The sequence below is a fragment of the Sphaerodactylus townsendi genome, linkage group LG06 (assembly GCF_021028975.2).
Source record: "Sphaerodactylus townsendi isolate TG3544 linkage group LG06, MPM_Stown_v2.3, whole genome shotgun sequence".
Lineage (NCBI taxonomy): Eukaryota > Metazoa > Chordata > Lepidosauria > Squamata > Sphaerodactylidae > Sphaerodactylus > Sphaerodactylus townsendi.
Genome location: NC_059430.1, coordinates 75989076 through 76003000, shown reverse-complemented (window position 1 = coordinate 76003000; position 13925 = coordinate 75989076). Strand labels below are relative to the sequence as shown.

The following is a 13925-nucleotide window of genomic DNA, read 5'->3' as shown; positions in this document are numbered from 1 at the left end:
TATCCCTCCCCATAAAACCTGGTAATGTCCAACTCTGTCGTATTCAGTAATCGAATTTGTGACAAGGCTTTTGGCTGGGAAGCTAATAAGTGTATTTATTTTAGATATATAGAAAAAAGAAACAGATGAGCTTCATTTGTTTTGTTTGTTTTTACAATAGCAGTGAATGGGAATTGGTTAGTTAGTTGTTAGTTGATTTCTATCTAAAAATGCTTCCCACATTACAATAAAAACAGCATCATATACAGATAAAAATTCCTGAAAACATGCTTAAAACTGTAACATATCTAAAACACATACCCACCCCCTCCCTAGCCCTCCCAGATGCAGCTGGAGGACAAGTTCCAAGAAAGATCAGTGTACTGGGAGTATTTGGCATTGGTCATTCAAATGAATAAGACATCACATTTATTTTTGTATTGCTTTACCAATGCAGTAGAATTATTTTACATTGGATTCATTGGTTGGAGCAGTATATGGGGTTCCCAGAAAGGCTACGAACAGGGCACATTAATATACTTTCCAGGATCAGCACAGAGTATTCAAGACACAAAATGACTTTTTCCCAAGACAGCCTGCCACAAAACAGCCTCATAATGAGTAACAGGTGTTTTTCAGTCTTTTGAGTTACTAATGCCAAAAGTGCTATTCTGGCAATAACTGGCTTATCCTGATATCAAAGAAACAAATCTTGCTGTTTCATCTGTCAACTCATTAGACAGATCTGTGATAAAGCTTTTCTTTGGATTTCCATATATTGAAGAAGATCTCAATTGCTACCTGTACATCAACCCAAGTGTTGGGGCTCCATGTTCAAGCCTTGGAGTCAAAACCCAGTTTGTCATAGTATATTGTATAAGAAAAGCCACTGGAGTGTATATTCACAATTAAAGGCACCATATGGTACACAATAGGTTGCCTGAATACAGACATGAATTTTCCCCACTATGTGTTACCCACAGTAAAAACTTTCCAGATGTTATGTGCATATTTTTTATTGCCAAAGAATATTTTTATGGATTTTTGAATTCAGTAAGACTTCTGATTAAATATATGCATAGGATTAGGTTTCATTTGTTGCCAGACTGCCCTGTAGTGGACTAAGGGAGCCCTGTTTGGAGGACAGTGGTGTCTCTACCCATCTCAATCAACCCTTAGGGTGCCTAGCAAAGCAGTGTCAAAATGGGGAGTCCATTCTTTGCATTGGCTCAGTGTATCCACAAGGAGAAAGAACTATGTCTGGATTTGTCTCCCTCCAAATCAGCCTGCATAATACCTTACTGACAGGATTAAGTGAACACAAAACCTGGAAAGCATTCCCATCTCCAGCCCTGGACCATTCACCCCTGTAAAGACAATGGCTGTGTTAATGTGCTTGTTTGTCCAAAGTTGTACTAACCGAGTGTTTCTTTCTCTAATACCTTTAACAACTGTACCGTTTTCATTTTCATTGTTTTACAGCTGAAATTTCAACAGCTAGCTTCCCCTTTGGAGGCACTCCTGAGCTTGGAACATCAAAATGATGCCTCAGTGACCCAACCATTAATGTTGATGTCTGTGTCTTGTCTTTCCCCAGAAAGGCAGGACTTTTCTTTGTTCTGGGAAGTTAAGGATCACTTTGCATAATCCTAAGGGGCCCCTTTTCCTATGAAAAGCCCCCTCTCCCAATACCCAGTGTTCAGTATCTCCAAACACCTCTCTGTGATATTGTTCCACAACATGTTCTTCCAGAACTAAGCATGGGTCACTCAGTTCAGACCATCGGTTCATTCTGCTCCAAGATTAGGTGACTATAACCATTACTCACCAATTCCCTCATCTAATCCAGATCTTCCCCTTCACAACTGCTTATATCTTAGGACTGTGTATATTCTTCTGCATTGATTTTATTGTGTGCTTGTGTGCCCCCTTATTTCTAAATAAAATTGTTAAACTTTATTCTCTCTTTTGTGAATTTCTTGCAAAAGTTGACTTCCATATAAATAGGCAACAATCTTCTCTCGCTAATTCGCCACTCTAAAAGGGAGAGACTCCCACCACTTTGGTTAACACATGTCCCATTAAAACCTTTATAATACAATTTTTGTATCTATGTTTAGTTTTTTATTACCAGGATTTAGGCCTGACTAACTTCATCTGGATTGGGGTCAATGACTAATAACGAATTCTCAGAAACTAGTAGTGACTGTGTCAGACTGCACAGGAAATGTATGTTTAAAAAGTGCAGGTCTGTCTAAAGATATTAGTGTTTATAATCAGAGTAAGGCATAGAGGCCTAGGAACAGGGAAGCCACCTGATTAGCCATGGTTTCCCTGCACCCTGATTGGGTGAAGTATTTGATGTCACGGGGTGGGGGGGAGGAGGATATCTTCCTGTGAAGAACAATCTGAATGGCTTTTGGATCTTGAGGTTCCTTGTGTGAACAATTATCTGCCTTTGCTGTGTAAACATAACATCTATGAGGGGAGTAGTGGTAGAGTGTGAATATCTGGCTTGCTGTACAGGTGACAGTCCTGTGAGCTGTGCGTGGAAAGCAAATAATACACAGACTGGGTGTACCGTTAGTGGGATTATTATGGGGCCCAAGCTGAGGGTCCATAGATATAACCGAGGAGGGATAGATCTTCCAGGAAAAGGGAAGAAAGATCTCTAAGACCAGTTAGTCCAGAGAATTGGATTCTGCTTTATTTGCCTTAAGAGTGTGATTTATGTTTTAATTTTGGAGTTTTCTAACTCTGAGGGCTGTGTGAAGGGACTGAGTATTGTACCAGGTTTGATAGGACCCAGTGTGTACAATCCACTAGCCAGAACACTTTAAAGTAACCATACCGCTTTAAAGTAACCATACATAATTGTTAGCTGTTTTTAAATTTTATCATTCATGTTGGACACTGCCCTGAGCCCTTTGGGGGAGGGCGGTATACAAATCAAATAAATAAATAAATATAAATAAATATAGGAAATGGTGCCTTTGAGCATTGGAAGCAGACTTAAAGAAGTCTGTAAGAAGTCCAGTAGAACTGCAAGTCATTCTAATTTTGATGGGCTTTCAAATGCCTAAGAAAGGCATTATGAAAATGCTTAAAGAGCACATTCTTTTAATAGTGGCACATAATTTCACCTAGTGGTAGTTGGCTTTAATGGGATTTAGAGGTTTTCATCAACAGAAGAATTTACCATTTAGGCCTAATTCCATAAATAATCCACCTGTCTCACACATTATAGGTGCAAAAAAACCCCTTCAAGTACTAAATCAAGCCTCCAGAAACTAGGAGGAACAAAATCCTTATGGATGATCTGGTCTTAATGTGTTTGTGAGACATGGAAGGAAGCAAATGTCTGTAGCCTTGTTCCATTATGCTTTGTTTTAATTTTGCTACAACAAAGAAACATAGTTGAAGATAGAATGCATGGAGATGCTTATTTATTGGCATAGACACTATGTCAAATATCATTTGTGTGCTTATTAGTGATATTTTCCCCAGACACCAGCAAAAAAATATCAAAAGAAAAAAGTGAGGATTCTCTCTGGTCCTCACTTTCTAGAAAGCCTCGTCCTATTCTCACACTCATAAGTTTGAAACTTGCAGGACGGGAAGTTTTATTATTAACTTTAAAAGAATTTCGCTATATGTGTAACATTATATTGGTGTGTTCTTGGTACTTCTAAAGTACTTCTAAAAAAATTGTCATGTTCTTGTCAGTTGTCATGCATATGTCAGGTTGCAGGGCTGTCTCAGCCCAACCACTAAAGCTGACTTGGCAACACAATTCCTATTGTATCAGTTTCCACAAGGTATGCTTGTCCTTTGGCCAGATGAAGCAGAGGGAAATTAATGACCTGCAACCATGAAGTCAAATAAAGGTAGACTCTAGAGAATACAATCCTGAATTATATTCTGTAAGATACTGAACAAAACATAACAGCCCTGGTAACTTGCTGTGACGAACTGCTGATTAGGGGTTAATTTGAAAGTGCAGTTCTGTCAGAGCTAAAGCTAAAGGAATTTAAAGAGTTATCTTGGAACTCCACCTGATTGGCTGGCTGGTACTGCAGCTGTTTAAAAAGCCAGAGGGTGGGTGTTCATGAGCAGAGCGGGAAAAAGGACAGAAGGAGAGAACTTTGGAAGGCCAGGCTGAAAGTGAAACCTGAGCCAAGGTCCTAGGGAATTGTCATCACAAGGGCAATACTTAAATCATATGGAGGGCTTGTTTCTCTGCGGAGAAAGCACCTAGATATAGGACAGTGAGGTCTCTGAGGGTGTGTATTATCTTGTTAACAGAGTCAGGAGTGAGTTTCCAGGTGGAATACCCAGGAGCCTGCTTTGGAAAGCCCAGTTTGCCTCTCTTTTAGTGGAAGGAGTTGGTTATTTAAGTATCTGTCAAGTTCTGTGAAGGAAAGATATTCCCTGTGAAGGTAGTTTAGTAAGATTGTTAAAACTGAGTCAGGGAACTGAAGATGCCAGCCACAGATGCAGATGAAACATCAGGAGAAAATGCTACTAGAACAGGGGTAGGGAACCTGTGGCTCTCCAGATGTTCAGGAACTACAATTCCCATCAGCCTCTGTCAGCATGGCCATACAGCCTGGAAACCACACAGCACTCCATTGAGTCAGAATTCCTGAGGAGCCTTAGGGGTGTGTCCTCTCAGTCTGCGCCAGCCAGCAGTTACACTTGCATTTGTCAAGGGGCTTTCATTTGGGTACCACAGAAATAATTGATACCTGCCACAGAGAAGGGCCATCCAGATATGCCTGGCATGGCTTATCACAAATCATCTAAGAAAGTTAACTAAAGTTAGGATTTGTCTGGTTTCTTTAACTAGTGAAATGACAGCTTGTTTTGTTTTATATTTCTGTTGATGTATCTCAATACAAAACACAATGCTTAGGATCAGGTCTGTGCTTCTGATTGATGAAGTAAACATGTATTTATTTATTTTTACCAACAGACGTGTCAAAATAGCATGAATACCAAGGGTAGTCTTGGTTAATTATTTTTTTCCTGGTAGCATATGGTGCTCTCTAGTTACTGAGGTTTATTTGCTGAGAATGAAGGGAAAATGAAAAGCCACTGGGGAAACAAATCCCATAGGCAAATGATTGAATTTTTTTTTTAACTGGGCACACATTTGAATTTTGATTTGTTGTTAAGTGCTTGGCTAGATTAACAAAAATCTAGACTGCATTAATGGTTTTCTACAGCCATTAGTGGACTATACAGAAGTTGTTGAGGTTAAATGACTTGAAATGCCATAAATTAAAAATTGCTTCTGATTGTTTAATAACCCCCTTTAAACGGAATAATGCTTGGCCATTTTATACAGATTAGCAGTTCTAGTATACCAAATTTCTGCTTTTTTTCAAAAAAAAACTTGATTTGAGATCACTGAAATGGTAACTAGTAGATTGCTTGACCAGTGGGGTCTTGTCACTTCTAATGACTCCATAGGCCAGGATACTTTTCGCTTCTGATGTGCTAAAGATTCAGCCCTTTACCTGGCCAAATTAAGTCTAGAATAAGGCCTTCAGTCTTGCCACATTCAGTACAACTGAATTATTTTCAGGCCTATAAAGCAATTGGAAGCAGCTGGCAGGGAAATGACAACCTTACAGCATGTATGATGTCAACTCTAATAAACCTATAGGCACATCAGAGTCCTTCACTCACTTTCTTTTGAGTTGTGTCAACCTGAGAAAAGTGTGAGGGATTTCAGAATTTTGCTAAGTGTAATCAGAGCAAAGGCACCTGTAAACAAGGAGTTGTTAACTTCAGGAGCTTCTGATTGGCTGACAGCTAGAGAGCCAGATTTCAATCAGAGCTGTGAGGACTGAGAGGGAGTCTGAGGCAGAGAAACCTGAGAGACAGTAGTGGAATTAGATGCTCTGCTCTATGAATGAGAAAGGTTTATTTTTGTGATGGGACAAATCAGGCTGACCGGGCAGTTCATTCGGAATTCACAATATAGCAAGTATAACACTGGAAAACACTGGTTACTGTTTTACCTCTGGGGAATACCCTGAATAAAAATGAGTTAGGAGGCTTATTGATCAGTGCTATACACACAGAGAGAAAGAATGGATTTATTCTGAAGGGAATCAGAAAAGAGAAATCCTACTCAAATCTAGGGCTACTTCCGCACAGCAAATGTATAACAGATTGCAGCTGGGATAAAGTAACCCATATTCTTGTTTTTGCATTCACATGTATATGTGGAGGCAGCAATTGGAGCCCATGGAAACAATCCAGGTTGCTGTTGCACCTTCAAATGGAGGCACGTCTATTTTTTTTATTTACTTCCCACCAATGCGTAGCTATGCAGTCATGCACAAATGAACCCCCACAGCCATGCTGATGTCTCACGATATGACCATCTGCACCTGCGTAGCTAAGCAGATGTAAGCCGTGAAATTAAATGTGTGAACGGACATATCTGAGGACAGATTGCCCTTAGTGTGAGGAAACATCTGCTAGGGTATCTTTCACCTGAGGGTCAATAGAGAACTCTGTTCAGAGAGGAAAAGAGAAATGTGTTCTAATAACATCTTAATAAGTCTTAAAACCTGACAGATTGGCAAGATTTTGGTTTTTTAAGGAGTGTCCCAGATATGGACATCTAACTGCTCCATGTATGCTCTATTGGATCATAATGAGGAAATTAAATCAGGTATTAAAAATGAAGATAACTTGTCATACCAATGTTAATAATTAGAAGTCTCGTGAGGTTTTTTTAGCTGTTTAAGATTAACATATTTTTCCAGTAACAGTTGCTCAAGCTGTGTATTTTCCAAAGCAGATGAGGTGTTCACAGTCACTTCAAAGAGGTTTTATTTATGATTCTGTGCTAATATTTGAACACAGTAATTGCAAAGGCATCAGTGATTTTCAGCAAGGCACTGGAATACAGCTTTGGTATGAAGCAACTGAGAAATGTTGGCAAGAAGAGACGTGCAAGACACTTATATAGAAGATTTATTGATTATAACCTGTAAAGATTTAACAGAATTCGATTCTGAATTGCTGAAATATGTTCTCCATTTATAGAGGAAGCAGACTTTAGGGCAGTTAAAAATAGTTCACAAAACTGACTACCTTCAGAACACTAGGTCAATTTGTAATCTGTTGGATAAAATCAACATGTTGATTTAGGGAAACATGGTGATATAGGGAAAACACTCAGTACATATAGATTGGAAATCCTTCCTTTCTTTGTCCTGCCCTCCTTCTGGTCTAATACTGATTTCCATACTTGACTGTAAATATTTGGCCAGTGGTTTCTCAAGGCTTGCACTGCTTTTACTACTGGTACAACACACAGTTATGTCCAGCAATAAAATGTTATTGATCTTAGGAGAACAAGCACAAATAGAGATATTGGACTTCTCCAATTTATATTAAATATATAAATCTCCATGTTCCGGCTTTAAAACAGAAAGTTTAACAGAAATTTATTATTAATTTTAGTATGCAAATTCTGATTTTAATTTGTTTAAAATGTTATATGTAGAAACATATACTCAGAGGTGGGATTCAGCCAGTTCGGACCAGTTCGCTAGAATCAGTAGCTAAATTTGTAGCTAATTTGTTGAACCAATAATCCCACAGCAAAGAGGCCCCACTGCCCCCACCCTTACAAGGGAAGGAAAGAAGGGCTGGTGGCTGGGGCTTCCTTCCCACAGTGGCCGCCCGACTGACTGGGGGTGAGGCAATGGTCTTTGCCTCATCCACCCGCCAGCCGGGTGGCCTCCACACAAGGAGGAAGTCCCAGCCAGCCCCCAGCCAAGGTTTTCATGAAAACTAGATGCTGTTCAAATTATGGGAGTTTTTCATGACTGCTTCAAGGAAGTTGCAAAACAGATCATGAAGACAATTGCCCCACCAGTTTATTTCCAGCATCTGGCTTTTTTCCTTGAACAGAGAGACAGAGGCATAGCTAGGGAAAATGGAGCCCAGGGCAAAACCTGAATTCCCCCCCCCCATGGGCGGCTGGCTTTCTCCCCCCACCCCCATGGGCAGCTCTGGAGCTACCCTCTCCAGCTCCCTCCACCTTTCATCTTAATGAGGATAGGGGGAGGGTGCAGAGGAATGGCTTGGAGTGGAAGACGATGGAATGGAGTGATTTGGGATGGTGAGAGGGTTGAAAGGGGAGGCTTGGGTGGGAAGGGTGGAAAGGGGAGGGTTCTGGTGGAGCAGGGGGACAAGCTGAAGTCTGGGGTGGGGCAGGGTTGTAAAGTAAGGCTTGAGGTGCAGAGGGTTGAAAGGGGTGGCTAGAGGTGGGGGAGGATTAGGAAGTGATTATTAAGGTGGGCAGGGCAGCAAGGTGTTGCTTGGGGTGGGGAGGGTGGCAAGGTAAGATTTGGGGTGGTGGGAGGGTTGACAGGTTTGGCTAGGGATTGGAGAGGGGTGGAAGGTGAGTATTGGAGGTTGGAAGGTGAGTATTAGGATGGTGGAGGGTGGGAAGGGATGGCTGGGAGTGGGAAGGGTGGAGGTGGCTAAAGGTGAGGGAAAGTAGCTAGAGGTGGGGGGAGGGTGCCAAGGGAGGGCTAGTGGTGGGGGAGAATGGAAGTTTAAGAGCAGGAGCTGGTGAGAAGGCCTCTGGTGGGGCCCCTGCAGCCTTTTGGGGTGGCAGGGGGTACAGGATGGCTTCTTCAGGGGGATCTGCAGGCCCGGATGGCCTTTTGGGGTGGCGAGTGTATGTGTGGGAGGGGGGTCTGCCACGCCTCCTGCTGCCCACTGACCTGCCAACGGCTGGGTTCATGGGGTGGCCAGGCTCAGCTGGCTGGGCAGACTTTCTGATCAGTGGTCCTGCTGCTACTGTCCTAGGCTGCGCCGGTTCCTGCTCTGAGCGGACGTCTCAGCCTCCAGCTGGCGCCTGTGCAGTGCGCTGCACTGCATCCCCTCTGCCTTGGGAAGCAACGGCAGGGGCGCTAGTCAGAAAGTCTGCCCAGTTGCATAAAAATACTACAGTGTTGTGGAGAAACGGGGATAGCCTGCTTCCCAGAATTATCCAATCTGGGGTAAACAACATGTGTGGGAAACCTTATGTCTTCCACACAAACAATTATCTGAAATATCATGTTGAAGTCATAGGCCTACAGGGGAATCCTAGTGAATGTACTTGTCTGAGCCAGCCACCAGTTTAAACCAGGCTGATCATCGCCAGGTATGTATAGACTCCATGTAAGTTTCCACAATGGAGCAAACTGCACTTCCTGAGACCTTTTCAGTTAGGGAAAATGTAGTAGAAAGGTTCAAGTCTCCCTCCATGTGTGCTACAGTCCTCGACCAAATTGTCCACTGTGTGTATGAGAACTGAACTGCAAGCACAGAACTCTGGAGTGCCCTGTGAGGAACAGAGCAAATGCAAGGGAAGCATTAATTAAGCCCTGAGGTACTAGTACATGGAACAGGAGTGATTCATTCTGATGAAATTAGACCTAATTTGACTTGTCTAGGGCTTGTGATAGACTTGTAAAATGTGTGATTTCCCCCTTCTAATTTTCATGCTACAATGATATTCCCTGGTTTTTCAGCAAACAGTCCATTTTTGTTTGTCTGTTCAGGTTTTTTTTTTTTGGGGGGGGGGTCCCATTTTCTAAGCACACACAATCAATGTGTTGTAATAAATCAGAATAATCTAATAGAGAGAAATATATTTTTCAAGTGAATTATTCATTTTTAAAAATTTATTTCATTTATACCATGACCTCCCCAGGAACACCCAAAACAGCTTACATCATTCTCCTGTCCTCCATTTATGCCTCACAATAACCCTGTGTGGTAAATTAAGCTGACGGTGTGTGACTAGCCCAAGGTTGTCCATCAAGTTTCCATGGCAGAGTGCAAAAATCAAACCTGGATCTCCCAGATACTAGTCTGCATGGTTTGTATGTTCCTGTAGCGCAGATATCCTCCACCCTGGATAGTTTGGCCAATTGTTTGGAGGTCATGATGAAGTGGCTGAAATTAAACCCATCTACAATGTCCATTTTCCTATTTCTTTGCAAATAAACATAAAAAATGTAAAATAATTTCTGTCTATTCCTCTCTTTCTCTATATTTTGCTTCCACAAGGAATTTAATTCCAACCCCCTTTATAATTTCCCCTAAAGTAGTACGTCCGAGCTTTATAGCAGTTTTGAAGGGCTACACAGTCCTGAGTAAATTACTAGTTTGGGATCCCAGGTTACATTTAGCAAAATAAAATTTCATTTAAATATGTTATTTGGCTTAAAGGTTTCAAGAAATAATTTACAATAAATAAAACAAACTGAGGTGATTTTCACTCTCTCACTCCTTCGTATCTCTGAGACAATATTAGGATTTGACTTTTTTCTAGTCTCTCAAGGTTTCTACCTATTTCTTTGGCAATTCTACACTTCATTTAATATGACAGCCTCTCTCTCAGTACAGCACAGATTTTCAGTTTCCAGCACAGACTTCATTTAACATCTCTCTCCCCCAAGTTTTAAACACTCGGAGTCCCTCTCAATTCTAGCACAGACTCTTCACAGTCACTCTCCAATGTCAACCAATCACCTCATTCTCTCATCCCCTTTCACCTCCCTTCCTTCTACAACTTAATTTTCATATTTTAAAAAACCCACACAGAACCACAGAACATTTTAAAACATTACATCATTGAAGATGGCAGTCCTGTAACTGGGCTGGGGAGACTTGCGATAAATTTCCCACCTTCCAGCTCTTCACAGAACGCTGTTAACTTCTATACGGAACTTCAAGAGTTTGGTGTGATCCTTGATGTGTCCTTATCTATGGAGGTACAGGTCAAGCTGGTATTTTACTTTGCCAAGACAGGTTACTGGCTGCCTACTTGTCATGCTCTGGCCTAGCTACAGTGACTCATGCAATGGTCATCTCTCTACTGGATTACTTTTAACTCAGTCTATTCAGGGCTGCCATTAAAACTGATCCAGAAACTCCAACTGATTCAAAATGCAGTAGTATGAAGCTTTTTGAAGATACCATGGCAAGAGCATATCCATCCAGTTCTCTGCCAGCTGTGCTGGCTTCCAGCGGAGTACTGAATCAGATTAAAGATTTGGTAGTCACCTTCAACGCCCTACAGTCTGAGACCTTCATATCTCTAAATACACCCCATCTCTAAATATATCCCAAGAGAGCACTTTGCTCTACGGATAACAACTTGGTGCAAGATGGAGCTGTTTTGCCAGGCCTATTAGTATGAATGCAAGGCATGAGAGAATGCTGCCATCTGCTGTCCTGGAGAGCAGGAACAAAACTCTGAGTGCTGTTGCAAGAGTGTATACAAGTAATCGGGCCAAGCTGAAGAAACCCCTGAGACTTGCCAGAGTTTGGTTAGCCCAAAAAATATTTTTGCACTGAGTTATGGTTTAAGCAAATGAGCTAATTTGCAATGATATGTAAAGATTTAAAGTGACCACATCACTTATATTGTTTAAAAGTGATCTGCTGTATTTTTATGTTTATAAAGCTAATGTCTGTATATAAATGAATTATCTAATAGAGAATCTGAATTATGAAATTATAAATATACTTGTATCATAAGAGACTGGGGAGGAGGAACCAAATCTTATGTGTGTTTGATAGTTTGATAGCCTTGGGTGCAGAGTGAATTGGCTGACTATGTTAAATGCACCCACCCCAAATTAGATAGTACTGTAGTTGATAGCAGCAAACGTATCGAAGATCGCTGGCCTCCCTTTCACCCTCCCTTTCCTGGCTTCTTCCCTTTCCCTTCAATTCATTTTCCTTAGAGATTGATTACTGAGGTGCAATAGCATATGTAGAATTGGTTGTTTACATTTTAATTGTAAAATCTATTATTGTAAGCCACCCTGAGCCCACTTAAGTACCAAATTAGATAGTATTGTAGTTGATAGCAGCAAACGTATCGAAGATCGCTGGCCTCCCTTTCACCCTCCCTTTCCTGGCTTCTTCCCTTTCCCTTCAATTCATTTTCCTTAGAGATTGATTACTGAGGTGCAATAGCATATGTAGAATTGGTTGTTTACATTTTAATTGTAAAATCTATTATTGTAAGCCACCCTGAGCCCACTTAAGGGGAAGGACAGCCTATAAGTCAAATTATAAATAAAAATAATAGAAGTATATAAGTATTTTCCTTCTGTTACCCTTTGTATAAACTGGTGTAAATAGATATTTTATTTCATGACAATTTATTTTTCCTGCTACAATGTTAGAGCACCTGCCTAAACTATTTGTCAAACCTTCTTTAAAGCTCAGTTGCTTTTTCCTTTCAGCATCTTAAGCAATGAAGAAAAACATCAGAAATTGTTAGCATTAAAAGGGTTTTCAAGCTGGAAGCAAGCCTCTTTTTTTCTGCTTGTCCCTGGGCACCAAGTGTTATCCACAAAAAAATCAAATTTATTATCTACATACAAATAACTTTTATATAGCTTTACAATTTAAAGCCTTTACTGACTGATAAAAATGTGTTATGGCCTTCTGGAACAGATTCATGCTTAGTATTTCCAACTGTAAAATAATATTTATGTACAATTCATGACATGGTGTTTTTCTGCAAGTGTTGCTGCAGTTCTTTGGATTTTATGACAAATGTTTTGTATTTATTTTTAAATTATTATTATCCCCTTGTTGCTTCACCAAGCATTTTTTTTAAAGCATGTCTACAAACCAATATATATTTTCCTTTTGGGGGTGGAGGGAGAAATGGTTGGAAATGCTTGCTGGTAATACTGTTGCCTTTACAGTCACCCCAAGTAAGCTAATAAACTTGTTTGTCTGAAACAATTTTTGTAGAATAAAATAGCCTAGTAATTTTACTGATAGTATTAGTCACTAGTATGAGAACAAGAAGATATATCTAACAGATGAAGCTGCAATTGGAAATGATGGTCAGAAACTGGAGCAAGGGAAAGTAATACAGTACATTTCTAGCATAAGGCTTCTTGGTCTAACTGGTAGCTGCTGCCGCACTGCCCAAGACCAGTGTCAATATACCCTATTGTGGGGGAGCTATCAGGGTCCAGGGCTTCTGGCTTGGCCCACTGTTGCTAACTCCCCACCCACCCACCCACCTGCAAGTGCTCTACCAACTATGCTCCCAGCTGCATGCACAGCCATTGCCACCAAAGAAATACTAATCTTATTTTTCTAATATCTGACTAACCTCCTCCAATGACCATCTTAATTTGCATTTGGCACTGTCTAGAAGCTGTGATTAAGTATGTGTCCCTCTATCTCTGAGCACTCCCAATCATAGAACATTAAGCCAAGTGTCCAACCATTAATTTTAACTAGCCAGCATTTAACTTGAATGCTCAACATTCTCCTGTCTTTCCCCCAGAAGACTAGAATCTCTTTTGTCCTGGAAGATTAGTGTCAATTAGCATAACCTGAGGGGCCATTTCTCCCTATATTTAACCTCCTGACTCAGTGTTCACTATTCTTCTGGGCATCTATCAGTCTAGTTGTTACTGTCCCCAATGCATTGTCTTTCTTTTTCTACTAGAGCTCAGCATGGGTCACTGAACTCTATTCCACTCCTAGACCAGGTAATTATCACCTTATTCCCCCAAACTCTTTGCTTTTCCAAATCTGTCCACTCAACTCTATATAAATCCTAGGACTGTGTAAATTCTCTGATACTTTGGTTTGTGTGCTTGTATGTTTATTACTTTACTGTTTATAATAAAAATTATTAAACTTTTACTTTGCTCTCTTGTAGATTTCTTGAAAAAGCTGATCTTTGTAAAAGTTGGCATATCCAATCTCTCATTAAAGCAGTCTGCCCTTTACTAATTCCCCAAGCAGACCCAAGCATTTTGGGTAACACAGAAGGCAACATCAAGGGAAGGCATTAGCCTCCATACCCTATTTGTTAGCTCTCCTGGGTAGCTAGTTAGACATTGTGTAAATCAGAATGTTGGATTCAA

General features: G+C 40.7%; 1 protein-coding gene across 1 annotated transcript in view; it reads left to right on the top strand.

The window, feature by feature from the left end:
- The window catches only part of POT1 (protection of telomeres 1), a 113156-nt gene extending 99511 nt beyond the window's left edge, over positions 1–13645 (top strand). Inside the window, exon 19 of the mRNA XM_048500104.1 lies at positions 13502–13645. Coding sequence (XP_048356061.1) covers positions 13502–13521 — 20 coding nt within the window. The 3' untranslated portion in view covers positions 13522–13645. The remainder of the gene's footprint in view (positions 1–13501) is intronic.
- The last annotated feature ends 280 nt before the right edge of the window (positions 13646–13925 follow it).